We start from the raw sequence: 21,869 nt of genomic DNA, 5'->3' as shown, positions 1-21,869 counted from the left end.
TTAAACAACTTTATTGTACAAAAATGCAAAGACAATAAATAAATGATACACTTATACAAATACAAAGGGCGACCTTATCACTAAAGTGAAAAAAAAAGTCTTAATAAAAGTCTTAAGTAGTCTTAGTGAAATAAATAAAATAAAAATGTTTAAAACATGTAGATACATTGTAGATTTTATACGTTTTACTGATAGAATATGCATTACAAAAAGAGAAGCAGAAGATGTAGGTATGAAGTAGGAACGTAATACAAAATGCGTCGGTAGCGCGGCGCGGCGCCGTTGTCTAGTCAACACTCAACAATGGTGTTATCGCAAGGCCGGGCATTATCGCGGCCCGGACGATCGGGCCGATTGTTTTGCGGGCAATTAGCATGGCCCGTCCCGCACGTGCCGTTTCGTGCAGTCCCAGACGCTGACGGTTCCAACTTCCAGTAGTTTCAGTGTACCGCGCGCGCTCCACGCGAGCGGCTGTGAGGGTCGTGTGCGTGGATTTCTCCTCGGCGGATATCGACGCCTGGTACTTTATTTAACGAAACTTTTTGACAGCTGTCAAAGTTGATGCGGATTGTTTTCAATAAAATAAAGGTATCAAAGAAAAGAAAACCACTTCCTTAAAATCTCAAAAAGCAAACTATGAAATAATTTTAAGCTTAGCGTTTATTTATGCAACTACCACATCTTTAAAAAATATTAAGTAAAGTATAATATTATGATATAACGTACTTAAAACTAAAAATGATTCGATACATACATATCATTCGTTTACCTATACATAGGTATATACTGTATATCATTATGTATAGCTAGCTCATAACGGCAAGCAAGACTAAAAGACGTTCTTGTTTCAACTTTCCTCCCGTCGGCACTGGAAAAAGTTTTCACAAAGTCCTTTCTGTCGACGATAACTTGGCAGTCAAAAGTTCCCATTCTCTAAACTTTTACGCACGCGACTCTCCTAACTTTAGGAATCCTGAACTTTTCTTGAAAACAATCCTATAGTAGCAATGTCTTGACTCTTGAAAACATTCTTTGCGGTAGATAAAACAAGTGACAAGTACCCATTCGGAAAAATATACAAGCTTTTATTGTATAGCTGAACTTGTGATTTTTAATTAAAGTTATGGAATTACAAATTTAACGCTAGTGTGGTGACTGTTGAGTTCCAAAATGGCGGCAGCCATGATAAAGGACCGGGGATTACGAAAGAAATTAACCCAGGAAGCTATACCGGAGAAAACACCAAAAAAACCTTCGAAGCGTAAATCCACTCCGAGCAGTTCCAAAAACGACAAGAAGAACGAACAAAACAATAATAAAAAACCAAAAATACAGACTGGCGACCCGAAAGTGGACTTGTTTTCAACGTATCAGCCGTGGGTGATCCAGACGTATGGAGATTTGGCCAAAACGAAGACGATAACTTTGAAAAAGTATGCTAGGATTCTTCGAACCCTGCGCGGCGAGGAATGCAACAGTTCTGACAGTTCTAAATTTCGCTTTTGGGTGAAGGCGAAGGGCTTTCATGTGGGTAGACCGACGGGATATGAGGCAAAGCCTGCCGACGGGATAGTTTGCCGATATAGCGTCTCTGATGCAGAAGGATGCGCGAGGGGTCCAGACGGACAGGAAATCTACACAGGATCACAGAATGATCCACCGCTATATATCCCGACTCCTCCTTTAAAGGTAAGATGAATTATTTTATAATATTGTTTGAACATAAAACTCTGTACTCGCTTCATACGAAAAATATTCTCAAGTAAATAAAACTTTTAAAATCTCTCTCCAGACCTCTCTAGCCAATTCTCCCAACCACCCCCAACTGACCGTTTCTGGCTCAACCTTCTCTGCATTCAATGTTGCTTGGATGAATGGGTTGGATGGGGAGGATTTAAAAAGTTACGTGGCTACACTCGTGGGATCAAAGAACAGGTGATGTGTGCCACTGTTGTACCAGGATCGCATGATGATCGAAGCGATTATTCATTTGTAAAGACGGATTCATCACCGACCCGATGATACTGAGCTACGAATTGAGTTGCAACCTGTGACTGACTGACTGACTTCACTACCTTCAATATTTTACTAGTCAAGCATCATTTTCTGTCGGATGCTGGTAGATTATTATTATAATCACATAATTTTATTTATTTGTGAGTAAAATCTTTAGTACCTAAGCAAATAGCAAATGGCGACCGTTTATTGCAAGTCTTTATTTTTCAAGATTAAAAACAGGATGTTAATCTCTACTAGACTTTAATGGCATTGTTATCGTGAAAAGCGATTTGCTTTGCGAGCATGTACGTACCTACATGTATGTACCTACATACATAATACCTTAGTTACTATTATAGATGCATTAAAAAAACTTGGTAATAATAATAATTGTTCTGTGCTAGTTGCCCTAAAATCTAGATGGTATGTGATAAAGACTGGATCTTACATCAATATGACCGCACTGTCTCTCGTTAATTTATTTATTATAAATACTTACTATTTATTATTTTGCTCTCATGTACGAGTATAATGAGCCCTTATGTCAAAGTCTTACCCTGAACTGACCAGGCTCAACATGTTCAGATAGTCAACCAAAGAGATTTAAAAGCCTGCTCCATTCTGTTTAAAGAAGAGAAAGAAATATAAACAGTGTTGTTTTCTGTGTCACCTTTAGTAATATTGCAATCATAAAATAATTCTCCGACAATTTTTCAGTGTACATCAAATATCTAAATAGGTAGGAGATTTTTGATAGTTATTTTCCAGCAGAGGATGCATTGGAGAACGGGCAGAAAGCAGTTTTTAGTACGTGTGACACCTTTTTCGATATAAATAACTGACCTCAGCGACGGGTGAGAAATAAAATCTTCCGAAATGATAACTTCTAATCCAATTTAAAAACTGAAGAATGAAGATACTTTAATTAACATCAAAATCTAAAAATCAAAAGTTGGCCGCTGCTTGATTTATAAGTAAGTGTTTATTTGACGCTGAAAATCTTTTTGTGCCTTGCCGGCCCTCTTCGCGATTTCTTGTTGCGTCTCGATTCTATCGATCTTCATCGTCGGCGCGTATCCATGAGAAAATTTCGATGCAATCGAAGCAATTTCATCGATACTTTCGATACAAATCACCAGGAGCGCACAAGCGGCAGGAGGTTGAATGTTTCAAACCTATGAACATCGATCGCCGCTTATCGCTCGCGGTCGCTGCGGCCGCATTGTTCGGCTCGTTTTTGCTAAAACCACGCGCCGCGCTTCGGCTAAATTAGGGCTACCTCCTTTTTTATTTGGAGAATTAATAGACTTTTTGTCAGCAGATGCGTCAAAAATCTGCTTTGTAGAACAAACTTTGAATCGTAATGTAATATTATAAATAATAATATTAAGATCTACCAAGTAAGTAGGTAAAATTATGGTGAGTAAAATTTTTTGCAATTTTGTGAGTCGCAATTTTTTTCTCATTTCTCTACTAGTTAGACCGATTCGCCTGATAAATCGATCGAAGTTAGTAAATTGTTGCAGACAAAATCTGAAAACTTACATTACAACGCCTACGCCGACCTACGCCATAACTTTTTACGAACTGAGAACTGAGTAGATATGATTTCGTATAGATTGATAAATTACCCGCTGCGCAGGTCAAGGTCAGAAGTTTTTTATGTGACTATAAAATGTACTGCAACTTCATAAGTAGCAGCCCTAGAGTGAATATAAATTGAAAAGCGTTTATTTAAAGTTTCACGCGTTGATGGCGAACGCATAGATATTGCCGTGTCCCCGGGGCACCCTTTGTTACTCCCATCGCATCCTACTTGAATACCTTCTAACATAGGTACACACTACACACGTTTTAGATTCTAGTTCAAATTATTCTATTCTATAGGTAGTTTTTTAGGGTTCTGAACCCGAACCCGGAGAGTGCCAACGAGACCCTATACACAACCTACCCTTTACGATGTGCCAACGACAGTGGTACTCGTGAACCGTAATAGGTCTGATCATAGAATGTGTATTTCTATCGGCGCTATGATGACAATTAATAATAAACATTTCAAAATAGCCGTCATGAGATAAAAAAAAATTAAGTGTTATTTCTTGTAAGATGTTGTTATTTCTTGTAAGTACGGAACGGAACCCTTGTGTGCAAGACCGAGTCGCACTTGACCGATTTTTTTAAGTATTTCAAAGGAAAATGCAACAATCCACATTTCGAAAGCTTTCAGGCACAAAAAAAATACAGCAATCTAATTTTAACTGCAGATTAACATTAAGTTACTTTTAATAATTGAAAATCACATCACCGCTATAATTAATCTAGGTCATTAGTATCAACAATGTAATCAACCAGTCGTATTAAGAATACTTAATAAAATGGTCCGCCGTCATTCCCTTGCCGGCAATTAAATTATCACGCATCATCACAATTCTGATATTACACCATAGCCCAGGGCTCACGCCGCGCCGTTTAAAAAACTATACAGCAATCAAAAAAAATTTGGTCATTCGGCTATTATTGAACTGAACTGTACACCTAAAATATCTAATTAACAGAATTTCTGCGTAGCTCGCTCCATTACCCATCGAAAATGCAGCACATATTATACAAAAATAGTCAAGTCAGATTCGACACGATCAAAATGGCTCTTGCCACCATAGACGTTCCCGCGTTCATTGAGCCGTCAGAGATTAGTCGGGATGATGGCAAGAGACCTGATGGATTGACGCTGGTTCTCTGGGAACGGGGATGGATGCTAATGTGGGACGCAACGTGCGTTGACACATTGGCCCCGTGTCATATCAGGGAGACAGCATCAAGACCGGGAGCCGCATCAGAAATGGCTGAAAACGGCAAGCGGCGGCAAATGTACCGTTTGCCGTGGACATCCTGGGGACCATGGAGTTTTAGTGCTAAAAAAAATTAATCGGGTGACGAAGGGCTGGCTCATTTTTTGCGCAACGGCTCCTGGTTGTCCAGCGTGGAGATGCAGCCAGTATTTTTGGCACCATTCCACGCGGGCATGATTTGTATAGTAATTAGATAAGGCTAGCTTTAAGTTTCATTGCAATATTTTCAAAAAAAAAGTCAGAAATTCATCAATGCTCTTTCAAAACGTGTCATCATGGGATCAGAATGCTCAACCCCGGGCCGCTGTGACCGGGCGCGACGCGGCATGCAGTGGCCATTGTGTAATAAATCGGGCGGGCCGTTGGTCGCAGGCCGTAAATTATGGGAACGGATGGCGCGGGCGGGGACGAATGGAACCATGCTCGCGACATCACAAAGGCGCGGCGGAAAAATATTGTTGGGGCGGGTGCGCACTGCAGTTTACGATATTTTATATTTTATCTTTCCATATTACGAAATTTCCCTTTTTGCTGCCAAAATTAATAATCCTATTCGTAACCTGTCATTTCAACCGGGTCATTTGAATCGGATTAATTTTTACAAATACGTGTACGGTACTGTTTTTAATAACACTTTCTATCTTTACTCACAAAAATGTGACTGATAATGTTGGTAACGACAAAATCTTGAATGAAGTTAGCAGGAATGCGAATCGCATTTTAACTTGAATAGGGTCATTTATAAACATCAAAGTTTCCGTAGTGCGTATGAACACGATGGTCGGTGAGAGCAAATAGCAGAGGGGGTATGGGTTTAGGATCGCTTGAACGTTCACCCGACAGTTGACAGTCGATACACACTATACCTACCTACGCAGTATACGCATGTACATACGTACAGCGAAGTGCTCGTTACTTACAATATGAAACATGACACTGGTATCTTGCTGCTACTCTACCGATAGAACTAGCCGTTATAATATATGTATAGTCCGTACAAAATAAGAACTCATTCGCCATTTTTAGGGTTCCTCAAAACGAAAAACGAAACCTTTATAGGATCACTTTGTTGTCTGTCTATCTGTCTGATGTCTGTCCGTCTATAATCGTGTTTGTCAAGAAAACCTGTAGGGTACTTCCAGTCGACCTTGAATCATGAAGCATGGTAGGTAGGTAGGGCTTATTGCGCAAGTAAAGGGAAAAATCCGAAAACCGTGAACTTGTGGTTACATCACAAAAAATAAAAATATGAACAAATAATTATTTTAAATTTTCAAAATAAGATACTAAATGGGGTATCATATGAAAGGGCTTTACCTGTACATTCTGAAACAGATTTTTATTTATTTTTATTTTATGCATAATAGTTTTTGATTTATCATGCAAAATGTCAGAAAAAATACCTGAGTACGGGACCTTCGGTGTGCGAGTCTGACTCGCACTTGGCCGATTTTTATATGTGTCAACTGGCATAAAATCGTACTTTTGACATGATAGTTGACACATATAGTTAAAATGACGGGTGAGATCTCAAAATGTGCGCATTATATTCGTAGTTGCTTTGAGGGTGACTGAGTGTGGAACGATACATGAATTTGAATCATTTATAGGTTACCTATTGTTTGTCAAAGCGTAAACTCAGGTCAGACTACCTTTTCATCAGAATTGAATGGAGGGATGCATAGCTTTTAGCCACAGTATGGGTGGGATGGGCACTTAAACTCAGTCAACGAATAATATATTATTATGTACTTTTTAATAGCATTTCACATATTTTACAAACATCAATTACTTAATTGCGTAAAGAAAAGTATTCTTCAAAGTGATAACTGCTACAGATAATATTAACGTAGGCAAAGAAATTTACATAGGTTACCTATAATAAAATTAATCTATGACCGTGGTAAGTCTAACCAATACGCAAAGTTAATATTTACTTATAGGGTCGCTTAATTTTCAGTCTAGACCAACTTAGCTCTGGCAGAAATCTGTCTGTTTGCTAGCTTTTCACGGCACATCTGTTTAACCAATTTTTAGGTTTGGTACAGAAATGCAAGTACGAGTATCTTGCATTATGGGAAAGGATACATGTTACTTTTGATCCCGGAAAATCAATGAGTTTTCTCGGGATTTTTAAAACCCGAAATACACGAGGTAGTATTATGCATCGCACGGCTTTCCGATTTTTCCTATAAAAAATAAATTAAAAGAAGGACTTGGTCTTGTTCCCAAAGGCGTACACCCAGCCAAGTAGCCATCAATTTAAACGCCAGTGAACTAGCCAAAAACCACTATTACAAAAGTGTAACCGCAAATGTCTTTAGATAACTTCAACCACCACTAGTAGTTGGCGAGAGAAAACACCCGGTAGTGAAGGCTTATATGATTTATCTGACTACTTACATAACGAAGAAGTGTAGTCTAAGCTTTTCTATAAATGTCTTTCTTCTAGAATTAATTAGTTTTTAACCCCCGACCCAAAAAGAGGGGTGTTATAAGTTTGATGTGTGTAGGTATCTGTGTATCTGTCTGTGGCATCGTAGCTCCTAAACTAATGAACCGATTTTAATTTAGTTTTTTTTTTTTAAAGGTGGCTTGTTCGAGAGTGTTTAGCTGTAATCCAAGAAAGTTGTTTCAGCCGTTTGAAAGTTATCAGCTCTTTTCTAGTTACTGTAACCTTCACTTGTTGGGGGTGTTATAAATTTTTAATTTATACTTGTATGTGCTTGCAGTTTATTGCTACGGATTTTTTTAGTTAGCGACCATCGGATTCATAATATACTATGTCATCATTTGAAAGTGGCAACGCCTATAACTGTTCGATGACTTTGGTCTTCATGCACTGAAGAATAATTTTGGACGAGAAAATATCTCGAAGCTTCCTAAACGCTGCTCAACCGAGTTGGATTCGGCGACTATCACCTCTATTCCTCGAAATTGGACCTACTTAGATGGATTAGGTAAATTAGGATTCTCACTCATAAATTTTTATAATACTTAATTAATTAATTAATTATTATTAGTTGAACCTATCCAGAATGTGATTATAAAGTTTAACTTTTCTGTTTAGTTTAATAACAAGTGTAGGTAAATTAAAAATTTATAACACCCCCGACGATCCAAAGTATCTGAGTTGTCCAAAACATCATTTTCAAATAAATAATTATGTATTTAGGCAACGTCCATTTTGACAGCTTGACATTTGTCTATTGACATAATATTATGAACCTAACGGTTATCTAACCTTCTTTTCTACAAGAAAACTAGAAAAGAGCTGATAACTCTTAAACGGCTGAACCAATTTTTTTAGATTATAGCTAAGAACACTCTCGATCAAGCCACCTTTCAAACAAAAAAAACTAAATTAAAATCGGTTCATTCGTTTAGGCGCTACGATGCCACAGACAGATACACAGATACACAGACACACAGATACACAGATACACAGATACACAGACACACAGATACACAGATACACACGTCAAACTTATAACACCCCTCTTTTTGGGTCGGGGGTTAAAAATAGTCGTAAGGATAATATGTCAGGATCTTACCTGATACGTACCGAAGTCCAGAATAATACGTAGTAGGAGGGATATTTTAGCACCTCATCTAGCAAAACAAAATTGTTATTTAAATATTTCACACGATGCACTTTGCAACAGGGTTATCAATTTTCAGTTTGGCTAACATAAATCAAAAAGGCAGACCATTCCGTTTCATGCTTGCCAAGTCGCCTTAAAAGCTTTGTGTCGGGTAGATTTCTTTGTCCTGTAAGTGGGACACTGCGTTTACCATTGTGTGCTTTACGTGCAAACCGACGTGTAAGTGCTAGGTAACTTTATATTAGGTACCTGTTAACACACGTATCTAATGACTTTCCTACTTCAACAATTCAAGACTGGAAATTGTTCTTTGTCGTAACCAAAACATGCCTTTTCTATGTTTTTATATGTATCTACTATCTAACAATAATAATTCCTAATCGAGTCGGATTTCGTGAGAATTTACAAATGTAGCAGCTATCTTTCACTTGATTAGTAATCGCCACGAGCCCGACTGGAAAGCTAATCTACGTGTGCTGTTCCACCGACGGCGGCGGCTTTGTTATTTAAATCCACTCCCGTCAGAGGGCATGTCCGCGCGTCGCGTCGTGCGAAAAATTCACTAACATAGCGAACTATCTTTTGAGTTACCCTAAAAGTTACTACTAGTAATGAACATTGAATATTGGATGTTTAGTTGAAAATACCCTGATAGGCCTCAATAGCTTAACAACGGGCGCGAATAGACCGATAACGGTAATTATCGCTCCTGTCTCAAAGACTTCTAAGGTCTCTAACTGGCAATTCCAACTACATATCGCAAGACGAAACGATATCGCAAACCGATGACATCAGTTGATAAGTAATCGCCTCGATCCCGACTGCAGAGCTAATCTACGTGTGCAATTCCACGCGGCTTTGACATAATCCACTCTGGTCAGACGTCGCGTCCGTCGTCGTGAGAAAAATTCACAAGTGTAGCAAATCATCTTTCACTAAAATATATACCTATTATTATTATTGGTGAAGAACATTGGATATTGGATGTTTAGGTGGAAATATAGTCCTCAATAGCTCAACAATGGACGCTCATAGCCTGATAATGATGATTATCACACCTCTCACATATACTTCTCAAGGGCTCTAACCGGCAAGTCAATCTTATGGCAAGTAAAGGCTATATCGCAAACCGGTGACATCAGTTGATAAGTAATCGCCACGATCCCGACTGGAGAGCTAATCTACGTGTGCAATTCCACCGGCGGCTTTGACATAATCCACTCTGGTCAGACGTTCGCGTCGTCGCGTCGTGAGAAAAATTCACAAATGTAGCAAATCATCTTTCACTAAAATATACAATATTATTGTTAGTGAAGAACATTGGATATTGGATGTTTAGGTGGAAATATAGTCCTCAATAGCTCAACAATGGACGCTCATATCCTTATAATGATGATTATCACACCTCTCACACATACTACTCAAGGACTCCCGGCAAGTCAATCTTATGGCAAGTAAAGGCGATATCGCAAACCGGTGACATCAGTTGATTAGCAATCGCCGCGAGCCCGACTGGCAACGCTAATCTACGTGTGCAATTCCATCGCGGTGGCTTTGTCATTGAAATCCACTCCGGTCGGACGTCGCGTTGCCTCGTGAGAAAAATTCACAATGTTGCGAACTATCTTTCACTAAAATACAATCAAGTGAATGTTTAGGTAGAAAATGCCGCAGTAGCTCCACGCTTTCAGGGGTGGAATGAAACCTAAGGTTTCAAATCCTATCCGTTGAACAATTATAGCAACTACTTAGTTGTAAGTTTCCATTGCCTAATTGAGGCTGAGAAAATTTTACCAAATACTTTAACAAAATCTGGTTTAACTTTTAGGCTTTGTATGTTTTGTTTTTAGATTTCGTGAACTTCACGCGAAGATAAGATTTTATCAGGCTAACATTGACAGGGAAATTTTTTGTTGAACAAATTGAAAATACAGGCCACGAAAGCCAAAGATAAGTCTTCAAACATTGATACTTAATACCTAATTCATTTCGATATTCGGAAAATTTATCTGCGCGCTGTTACTAAAGATGAAAACATGCTATCATAGAACAACGTAGAAGATATGAGATAAGAGATCAACATAATTCTGCATATATATACTTAGGTAACAGCCTAAGGTAAATTTGCTATAAAAACTAAAATCTCTAAAAAGTCAAATCGCGCTACTCGTGCGTGAACGGTCTCCAATCATCTAACCAAAGCGGATAGAGAATTGTTCTATAGTAAAGATATAACACACGAGTTCTGAAGACCACGAGTATCATAATATGAACGGCAAGACTCGTAATATCCAGAACTAGAAACCTGTAATCACACGTTATAACAACGAAGTACAAACACAACCATGATCACACACGTGCAACAAAAAGCCAACGCATTCATTCGCATTGCGGGCGTTCGGCTGGCGGTATAGTACCGGGCTCTCAGAACGGGCGAGAGATAGATGTGGGGACGGGTGCCGGGTGGGGGGTGGTGGGAGGGGGGGTAAATGCCCGCGCGGCGGCGGGTAATTGGTTCGCGCCGCCCGAGGCGAGCCCGTAGTATCGCGCTTTAGCGACGGCGCCCTCCGGTGTCAGGCGTGGATAATGGGATCCATTGAGCCGAATTTCGTGTTCAAGTTTTCTTCTTTTTTTTTTTTAATATTTTTGCATTCAGGTTTTGAATATAAAAATTTTGCTGGCTCAGACATGCAGGGTGATTTTAAAAAGGAAAGTTACTCAAGACTTAGATATTATGGATGTAGAGCTGTTTTTTTATGTTTTTAACTGAAAATTGGTCAGTATACTGACTATCAATTTCAATTGAATAAAAGATAAAATCGATTTAGAAAAAAATGCTAGCTAAAAGTTCTACTGTAATTTTAATATTTTTAAACGTTTGTGTACTTTCCAAACAGTTTAAAATAGGTAAGTCTATATAAAAGATTGCGTAACGTAACCAAAAAGAAGCAAAAACTATTTAGGTACTTACTACCTTTTCCTAGGTAGGTACAACTAAACTTCAGTGTTAGTCCGTTTTCGTTATTTTTGCCAGTTTTATTCCTTATTCACCAAACCCGCTCTCTAGGTGATTTTTGTAGTTACTTTAATTGTTAAGGTAGTGTTATTTTACCTTTAGAACATCTTAAGTTGCTTAAAATTTTCCTAATTTCTAAGGGTCCGCTAAAATATGTAAATATTGTTCCAGTCGCGCTAAACTAGCCCACAATGCACCACTAATAATTCACCCCTAATCAATTGCCAACTGAAAATCAAAACGAACAAGTAGAGAAAAAAAAACAAAGAAAAAATAAAGAAAAGCAACTGTGTCGACTCCACGCCACCCCGGCGGCTGTTTGTCATGCTACCGCGAGTTATAGCTATGTCATGCGGCCACCGGCGCGCCACTTTATACATCCGACGGCGCTACCGCCCGCCACGAGTCGAGAGCTGCTATATAGCGATAGATATACGAGTACATGTAGCGTATAGGAGCACCAGATTGGGAGCGTCATGTTCGAGACCTCGCAGTGATTGATGTACCATACTACATAATATATTATAGCGTCGTTGATAGTCCCATACCGCGTAACTAACATCGTTAAATACCGCGTATAGGTACTAATTATGTACAAAAAAATTAAAACATAGACGCGAATAGAATAGAAAATTAGAGTACCTAAGTATATTATGCGGTATGTATATTATTAGGTGGCTGATGGTGATTGGCATTGACGATCTCCAGTTATAGGCAATCATTAATGCAGTTCGTTCCAAAAGGTGGTTTTGGAAAAAGATAGAGTTTCTCAAGTTTTTGAAAAGAATTTTTATTGCATCTCGGTGTCGAAGTTATGAAGCCAAAGTTATTAGTTATTTTAGCCAAAATACCTACCTATTATCTGAAATTTTCGTATCGAGCTACAGTCAAAGACACTTTTCCGACGGCTCGGCGCTACCACCCACCTGCCACGATTCAAGCGCTTATAGATTAATTAATTATTATTATTAAGATTAGTTTTGGAAGGGAGAATTGCAGGCAAAAGAGCTCAAGGTCGCCAAAGACGTAAATGGTTGGACGATATAAGGGGGTGGACGGGGCTTAGTTACCCGAAGTTGAAAGAGGCGGCTTTTAATAGAGAAGCTTTCCCGATGATGATCGCCAAACTTCGTTTCGAAGAAGGCACGCGATGATGATTATTGGAACCCCTAGATTAGGAGTGTTCGTCGCTTTGAAAACCTCACACTGTACAAGTTACAAATGTCCGTCGTTTCTTTTTGCATATCGAAATTTTGCGTTTATGAAGTCACATTTTAGCCAGGATGCCTAAAAATTTTCTACGATTCGCTACAGTTAGTCAAAACACACTCTTCCGACGGCGCGGCGCGGCACTAGATAGCGCCCGCCTGCCATGATTCGAACGCTTATAGGTAAGTAGGTATGTAGATATAGGAGCACCAGATTGGGAGCGCTCGTCGCTTTGGAGACCTCGCAGTGATTGATGTACAAGTTACAAACGTCCGTCGTTTCTTTTTGCATTTCCCTAGCGTAGATTTGGAGTGTTTGAAATCTTTTTTTAATCGGCTTTTAAAAAGGACGAGGCGTAATTCTAGACTGGATAGTAGGCCATGATTCGCTACACTTTAGTCAAACATTTTGCCGATGACGCGACGGCTACCGTTCTCCAGGAGTCGAGCGCTACCTAGAGTACCTAGATATAATGTGAATACCATTACCATAGGCAAATGATGAAAAATGATCTTGGAAAAATTTCAAAAAACTCTGTAAGTACAATAACCAGTAAGTAGGGGTTGCAGTACTATACTAGTGTTATTTCAATATTTTACTTATTAACCCCCGACCCAAAAAGAGGGGTGTTATAAGTTTGACGTGTGTATCTGTGTATTTGTGTGTCTGTGTATCTGTGTATCTGTCTGTGGCATCGTAGCGCCTAAACGAATGAACCGATTTTAATTTAGTTTTTTTTGTTTGAAAGGTGGCTTGATCGAGAGTGTTCTTAGCTATAATCCAAAAAAATTGGTGCAGCCGTTTAAGAGTTATCAGCTCTTTTAATAGTTCATAATAATATTATGTCAATTGACAAATGTCAAGCTGTCAAGATGGACGTTGCCTTGATACATAATTATTTATTTGAAAATGATGTTTTGGAAAACTCTGATACTTTGGATCGTAGGCGCGGAATAGTCCAAGCAAATCGGTTCAGCCGTTTGAAAGTTATCAGGTCTTTTCGGTCTTTTCTAGTTACTGTAACTTCACTTGTCGGGGGTGTTATAAATTTTTAATTTACACTTGTATACTTGTTTTACTTAGTTAAACCAGCTTCCCGGGAAAGTTGCTCTTGCCTTTGTATTTTGTTATCTTAAAATAACTTGTTTCGTGCGGTTGGTTAATCTGGATGTTGCGGTTTGTCCTTTAACACTGTTTCTACTAGTTTGAAGCCAAACTTTAAATTCAATATAAATATTATTTTTATTGTGTATTTTTTATTTATTCCTTACTTTATTGCACATTTACTTTTAGTGAGAACCGACATACACTTGAAATACTTAGGAAAATATACGTTTTCAATTGAAATAAAATCTTAGTGCTTTTGCTGCTGGGTCTAGAAACCTGAGATTTAGCAAGTATGATCTCCTATAACGCAGACCCGTATACGAACTCTGTATCTGTATCTATCCTGACAGTAGGTACTATTGAATTATTGATATCTAGCGATATGGCTCGACTTTTACACGTGACATAGGTAGGTCTTATAGCACAAGTAACGGAAAAATCCGTCAACCGTGAATTTGTGGTCAAATCACAAAAAAAAATGTGTTCATGAACAATTATTAAGTATTTTCAATTTTCAAAGTAAGATAACTATAAGTAAGTATACCAAGTGGCCGTGGGGTATCATATGAAAGGGCTTTACTGGTACATTCTAAACAGATTTTTATCTATTTTTATGGTTAGTTTTTGATTTATCGTGCAAAAGGTCGAAAAAATACTCGAGTATGAAACCCTTTGTGCGCAAGTGTGACTCGCACATGGCTGGTTTTTTTTAAAACGAAAATCACTCGGATGAACTTTCGGACATCATCTAGTACAAGTACATAATAACGTAGTTGTCAATAAAGTGTATAACTGTATACTCAAGATCAAGCCAGTAGTTTCTGCACTCTCGTTCACTCTGCTAATAGACTACAGGCTACAGATAAGAAGTAGGTAGCTACACAAAATGTCAACTCGTATCATCGCAGTGTGAGCTAGGAGTCTGGTTTCCGAGTCGTTATTTTTCATCTCTCGTCAAAGCCGCTCATTACGGCGACGGGCGACGGGCGAGTTTCGAGAGGCGCTCGTGGCGGGGCGCATGAAATACGCGCTGTGTCGACGACGTGTCACGGATACACGACCCGGGGAAGGACTAGGGACGTACTTTTATTTTATCGATATCCATTCGTTTTTATTATTAATAGCTTAACAACAGAGAAAACAGATCACATCGATATAGAACACTCAGAATACTGCTAACCCGTGTAATGTAAGTTTAAGTTCGTTTAAAATCGTTTAAATCATTAGTTTCCAAAGTGATCCAGGTGGACCTCCAGGGGTCCACGGGAAACTCGAAGGGAGTCTACGTTGGCGTGACAGAAAAATGGGGGTTTACAATTCGCAATCGGGGGTTTACGAAAATTTGTAGGTATGCTTTCGATACCTAGTGAAGTGCTGTGAGTAGATGTCAAAAAATGTAAAAGTTGGATAGAATCACTTTTTTGATTGACCAACTTTACCTTTTTGACATCCACTTACAGCCCAATCAATTAATAAATTTACCAATCAAATCTCGCCTTTTTTTCGAAAACTATTAATTCGTGGTTGGAACTCAGCCGCAACGCCCATAGTTAGATCTAAAATCTTCACATTTTTTGTTGAGTTTTTTGAATATGGTAGAAATGTAGCTGCAGGGGGTCCACCGGAACCAGCTAAATTTTGAAAGTGGTCTATAAGAAAATAAAGTCTGCAAACCTCTGGTTTAAATCGACAATAAGCGATTCTTAAAACATTGCCTATCCAAAATTCATCGCCGTAAAGAATCAGGGCTAAGGCTCTGTATTTTGAGACTGAATTTCTTTAATTGCATTGATAAGTTCGATTACCAATCCAATCCTATCCAATACTATCGGCACAATCAGTCACGGTGAACGTGGTAAACATCGACAATGCCATTTACGAAGTTGATAAACCTTATCAAAAATACCTACTACACTTTTCATGGCTAAACCACTGAACTTGTTTTTGATTAAATGCACACGTTTGCAGTACTTTTTACCGCGAAAACAATTTAGTTTTACGAAAAACAGAAAGATTTGAAAAATACATTACTCAGGTAGGTTGGGATAGGTGTAGCAAATAATTACTTGAGAAAAGGATTACCCTTCTAATGTCAGTGTTTCCTGCCCTGTGTAACAGCTTATTTAATAGGTATTAAATATCTTCTACTTGGCAAAACATAACAATATTGTTGGAAACAAAAGTGACTCTAGCCACAAATCTCGACTTTTCGAATTAGGAAACTGAGCTTCAAATGACAATTTATAAAGTGACTATTATTGCCATCCAGAAAAATATAGAAGTTACCAAGAAAAGGATATTATTTACAACAGACATATTTTTAGGGTTTCGTACCCGAAGAGTGTCAACGGGACCCTAATATTAAGACTCCGCTGTCCGTCCGTCCGTCTGTCTATAAGCGGGCTGTATCTCGTGAACCGTAATAAGTAGAGGGTTGATATTACGAATAATAAAAATTAAAAAATGGCTGCCATGAAAATCGAGTCCGACTCGCACTTGACTGATTTTTTTGCTACCAAATTATAGAGAACATAGATACAGATGCAATTGTAATTAAAGAATTTTTTTAAAGAATTTTAACCCTTAAGTTTTCCCTTCCACCTATAATATGGGTACTTTCAAGTCAAGAGTGAATAGGCAACTTCTAGGCAAGCGCGCTCCATCTTAGGCTGCATCATCACTTGCTAGCAGGTCTGATTGCAGCCAAGCGCTAGTCTATATAATAAAAAAAAAAACCATGTTAACAATGACTAATATTCCCCTTTCCCCTCCAATTAAGCGTACTTAAAGCTTCTGCTAGGAGTAGGTAGGTACGACAATAGTGCAACGGGTGGTGTTTGAACCGCCGACCTTTCGGAATTCAATCCACTCTTTAACCGTTGAACTATTGAGGTTATTCTTGATATTCCTGCATCGACGTTATCGATATCGATGTTGTTTGTAAATACACGTCCCGCAGCGCGCTACCCTTGCATGCAATCAGTCGGGGAGAGCCGCGGCGACGCCACTCGACGCGCCTCGTAAACGTTATCGGCTACATCGTAAAAATACGGCGTAAAACGGAGAACGTGCCGGCACAGCCAGAATCCGCGTTCTATGAATTTTTAAAACTATTTAATTTGAGAAAACATTTAAAAATGAGAATTTTCCATAAAGACACCGTCTTTTCATTTTAGGGTTCCATACCTCAAAAGAAAAAGGGGAACCCTTATAGGACCACTTCGTGGTCTGTCCTGTCCCCCACGTTTCATTTTCCCACATTTCTTGTAAAAACTCAAAAAATATTTTTTGCAATCTCTTAAGTACTTAACGGCTTTTTGGTTAAACTAAGACAGCTATAGACATCCACTACGCACCATAGGTTTGCAGTTATGTTAGAAGCTTAGTAATTATGTTGTTAGTAAAACATTTACGTAGAGGTACGATGACTTATCATAGTTAGAAACTTGTAAACTTAAACTCTTGAAGAGAAAGTTGCGTTAAAGGTTTCCAATTTTCATCAGTTTACATAAAGTGCGAAATATAGCGACTCTTACACTATTCAAAAAACTCCTCACCACTACACAGGCGGCTCTTTCTAAGGTGCGCTGGTGCAGTGAACTCCCACAAAATTTTACAAGTATCAAAATATTTTTTTAAGTCTATTTATTATTTCTACTTAATTGGTTATCGTAACACATTCTCTTACTTACCTACTAATATAATGTATACGAGTATAATTAGTACCTTTTTAAATACTTGGGCAAACTTGTACCGACTACTGAGTGGAGCGCCAGCAACATCGCTCCTATGAAATAAATCTCCATACAAGAAACAATACTGAACTCAAGGGGTGCGAAAGGGAAAGCTCAGCATGCTCCGACACGTGAAACAAAAGATTTTGTACGAGAAATTAGCTGAATGTGGTGCGCCGCTCCTATGCAACGTTGCCAGTTCGTAGAGTTCGCAGCTTAGAAAAACAAACCTCAAGGATCATACCGAACGGTCAATAATGCGGCGTTGCCTATTTTATGTAAACATCTGTGAAAACTGAAACGTCCCGGCATAGGGTCATCTCTGACCTCATAGTCACTTTGCGCGCGAAGACGGCTGTTACTTAATCACTGTACGAGTATCTAGATAGCGTTTAGTTATAAGAAAAATTGTTTATGTGCGTTTTTTTGTTGTTGTTGTTGTTGTTGTTTATTGTTAAAATGGAACAATACAGTGTGTCTTTTATAAAAAACTGTGAAAAGACTTTAGAGGTACGTCTCGAACTAAAGGCTAAGGGGCCACCACGGCCTGCAATTCAACTAACTCAAAAATGTATTTATGGATTTTTCGTTAGAATCGGTATTTGCTGAAAGTATGAAGCTCTTAAAAATTGTGTGTACTATTCCGATGACCTCTGTAGAAAGTGAGCGCTGTTTTTCAACTTTAAATAAAGTCAAAACTTTTACACGCAACACTATGGCGCAAGACCGCCTGAATGCGCTATGTATGATAACCATTGAAAAACGCTTAATAAATTCCATTTCAGACTTTCACAAAAAAGTGATAGAAGTTTTTGCTCGCCAAAAAGACCGACGAATGGATTTCCTTTACAAGTAAAGGTACCTACCTAATTATTGTTTTGTAGTGTTGTGTAGTGCCTGAAGGATTAATAACTGTTCCATATTGACACTGACCGAAAAATCACGGTTCTTCAAATATTGTGATTTCAGTAGGTAAAGTAATAAATCAAATTCAATCGTCAAACCGTACTACACAGAGGTCATTGGGTAAATTAATATAAGTTCATTGACATTGACAGTTAAGTAATAGTGACAAAAGAATGGCAGATACATATCAAGATGGCAGTGCGAACTTGACAGCAACATAGCACAGTGAGTATTTAGTAGTAGTAAGCAAGATTTTTTTTTTTGTGAACACCCATGAACAAATCTCACGAGCCGCCTCTGCACCACTATCACAGCCACTATACAGTATACATCATAATATTATTACTAGCTGGTACCCGCGATTCTTCCGCGTGGATTTTAGTTTTTCGAAATTCCGTGGGAACTCTTTGATTTTCCGGGATAAAAAGTAACCTATATCCAGGATATTATCTATCAATTTTCAGCCAAATCCGTCTAGTAGTTTTTGCATGAAAGAGTAACAAACATACACAACAGACACACTATATACATCACTATATTATGATGCCCGCGAATTCGTCCGCGTGAATTTCCGCTTTTTAAAAATCTCATGACGGAGATTTAGGTATTTAATATCCTTTGAAAACTATGATTTTCCATGATAAAAAGTGACCTTTGTCAGGCTGAAAAATTAATTATAAATACGAAAGTGCATGTCTGTCTGCTAACTTTTCATGGCCCATCCGTTTAACCAATTTTGACATAGCTTGCATCCCGAGGAAGGAAAAATGCTGGAAAGTACTGGAAAATCAAAGAGTTCCCACGGGATTTTAAAAACCTACTTATATCCCCGCGGGCGAAGACACGGATATCATCTAGTTTTTATATCACACTAATATTATAAAGGCGAGAGTTTGTGTGTATGTATATGTATGTGTGTATGTATGTATGTGTGTATGTTTGTTACTCTGTCACGCGGATTTGGCTGTTTGGAATGGACATAGACTATACAAAGTTGCGGGCATCAGCTAGTATAAGATAAAATTATATTAACCAAAAAGTACATAATAATCATGCTAAATTTTATTATTTTTATGGCATCACAGCCCTGGGTCTTGAAATTTAAATTATTTCTGTGAAATTTAACGAGTTGAGAACATTATTCCTCGGTGAAAAAGGAGAAAAAAGGTCAAAATCTACACTTAATATTTCCCCGACAGAAAAACACTACGTGCGCGTGAACGTGGAACTGTTATCATTCCATCCCGTGCGGTATTACGATTTATATAAAATAATAAACGGGACAGCCGCCCATAGCAGGCGCCACTAAAAAGCAGCTTTCTTTGGGAGATAATCCGGGGGCCGGAGTGCGAGACAGCGGGACTGCCGAGGGTCGGTTATCAAGTTATCAATTTGACGGGCTGGGTCGTCGTCGTACAGTTTTATTGTCCAGTCCATGTGTGCGTTCACTGTTAGGTTAGAATTGGGTGTGCTTAAAGCGGAATTCACATTAATTATTTCATTTCAACGTTTGCACGTGTAAACGTCTAAATTCGTAGACGTTTACACGTGCAATTTATACTCATATTATACGCCGAATTCATACTCATATTATATTTTTTACTAGACAATGCCGTCTTCGTCCGTGTGGATTTGGGTTTTTTAAATATCCCAAAGGAACTCTTCGATTTTGGGGGATAAACAGTGGTGGCCTATCTCAGCATGCAGGCTTTCTTTGAATGAATTTCTTTGTATTTGGGGATGATCCCCAATGATATGAGATAAATTTATGATGCTCAGAACTTTAGCCACGGGGATTTAGGTTTTTAAGAATTCCGTGATCTTTCCCTCTTTGACTTTCTATGATAAAAACTTGCCTCATATTATGTGAAGGCATGGGCTACTTTTTACCAGACCTACGGCAAAGCCAAATAGGAAGGGTTATTTAAGTACTAGCTGATACTAGCTGATTTAGGTTTTCAAAAATCACGTGGGAACTCTTTGATTTTCCGGGATAAAAATTGCCTATGTCACGCTACTGTACTCATGCAACACGTCGATCCGTGTGACGTGATTGAAGGAAAAACCACAAACAAACACACTTTCGCATTTATAATATGAGTAGTGATAAAAATGTTTTCAACAAGCCTACTCGGGCGTATAAAATCTCATGGGAAGAAGCGGCTTCCTAAAGGAAATAGAGCCTGTTCCGAACAACGCTAATGGAGCCTACCGCGCGCCGCGTTATGACTTACGAATGCTAGCCTGCTGTTCAAACTCGTTAGTGATCTTGTCAAAATTCTTATTTATAGCTCGTTCACACAGGCTGCGTGAGCGTAGACGAAGCGCGTACCATTGCGTTGTAATGTATGGAACTGTATGAAACATATGAAACATGAGACGTAATGCGTAACCCGGTTTGTTAAGGGTTTACGCGCGTCACTACGCATGTGTACGTGCTTGCAAATTAGTAAGATATTACAAAAAATGATTGATTTATCTATCTTGGTCTGGAATTTTGTTGTTATGTATACGATGTTTCATTATGTAAGCAGTATTTAGTAACTTTTGGGATTGGGCGGGATAGTTGGTTTCCTTTAGGACATACCCCACCATACCAAATTCATAAAGCTTTCCGACTGTCTAACTAACACTGTTGAGTGTAATGCACTTGTTACGAGGACTAGCATCTGGATGCTATAAAAAAAAGGTTATGAGGGAAAGGGAAACACGAGATAGAGAATACAAAGAATTACAAGGAAAATTATAGAAATAGGTACAGGGGCTATGAAAAAATATTAATTTGGAAGGAGGAAAATGTTTCTATTAAAAAATTTAATATTGTACTAGGAGGGTAGGTACAGTAAAATAAAGTAGCCGATTACTAGGTAAACATAAAACGGCAGGAATAGAGCGGGCGGGCCACGGCCCACGACTTCCTTGCGGAAATAGAGCTCGTTCCGGTCGGAGCTAATTGCGCGTGCCACTGCCGCCTGCTTTTAGGCAGCTTCTCCTCTTTGTAAGTTGTGGGTTGTGGCGACAATATTCATAAAATGCATAAAAATAATTGAAAATATCGAATATCTATTCCATAGTTTTGGTAAACTGCAAAATGAATTTTGCACACAGACTAAGGGAAAATTATAGACAGTAAATGACTCCAAAAACAATAAAACAGCCTGTATCATTATCCATATTAATATTAATAAAATTTGCTATGAAAGTGTGTTTGATTTTTGGTATATTGGTTTGTTAGCTTCTCCTTCAATTACGTCGCAACGGATCGACTTGGTTTTTTTGGCATGGGTATGGTTAAAAACCTAGAAAGTGGCATAGGTTTATGTTTCGTTCCGCAAAATTCAAGAGGTTCCACGGAATTTTTTAAAAATTAAATCCACGCGGACAATCTCGTGGGTATCGGCTATAGAACTCCTAAGAAGGCATTTCCTAAATCTGTGGTATCGCT

General features: G+C 38.5%; 1 protein-coding gene across 6 annotated transcripts in view; it reads left to right on the top strand.

Annotated features, from left to right (window-relative positions):
* The first annotated feature begins 456 nt into the window (after positions 1 to 456).
* The window catches only part of LOC123865649 (nucleolar protein 4), a 177,689-nt gene continuing 156,276 nt past the window's right edge, over positions 457 to 21,869 (top strand). The window contains exons 1-2 of one of the 6 annotated variants that reach the window (XM_045906834.1): positions 457 to 520; positions 1,003 to 1,689. In XM_045906834.1, the coding sequence (XP_045762790.1) occupies positions 1,171 to 1,689 (519 nt within the window). In that variant the 5' untranslated portion in view covers positions 457 to 520; positions 1,003 to 1,170. Of the gene's footprint in view, positions 589 to 719; positions 1,690 to 21,869 lie in introns of those variants that run through there. The other 5 variants (XM_045906833.1, XM_045906832.1, XM_045906831.1 and 2 more) reach the window with 5 other exon arrangements.

Source organism: Maniola jurtina, chromosome 5, assembly GCF_905333055.1.
Source record: "Maniola jurtina chromosome 5, ilManJurt1.1, whole genome shotgun sequence".
Lineage (NCBI taxonomy): Eukaryota > Metazoa > Arthropoda > Insecta > Lepidoptera > Nymphalidae > Maniola > Maniola jurtina.
The sequence above is the reverse complement of the archived record's forward strand: the minus strand, read 5'-3'. Positions and strand labels throughout refer to the sequence as shown.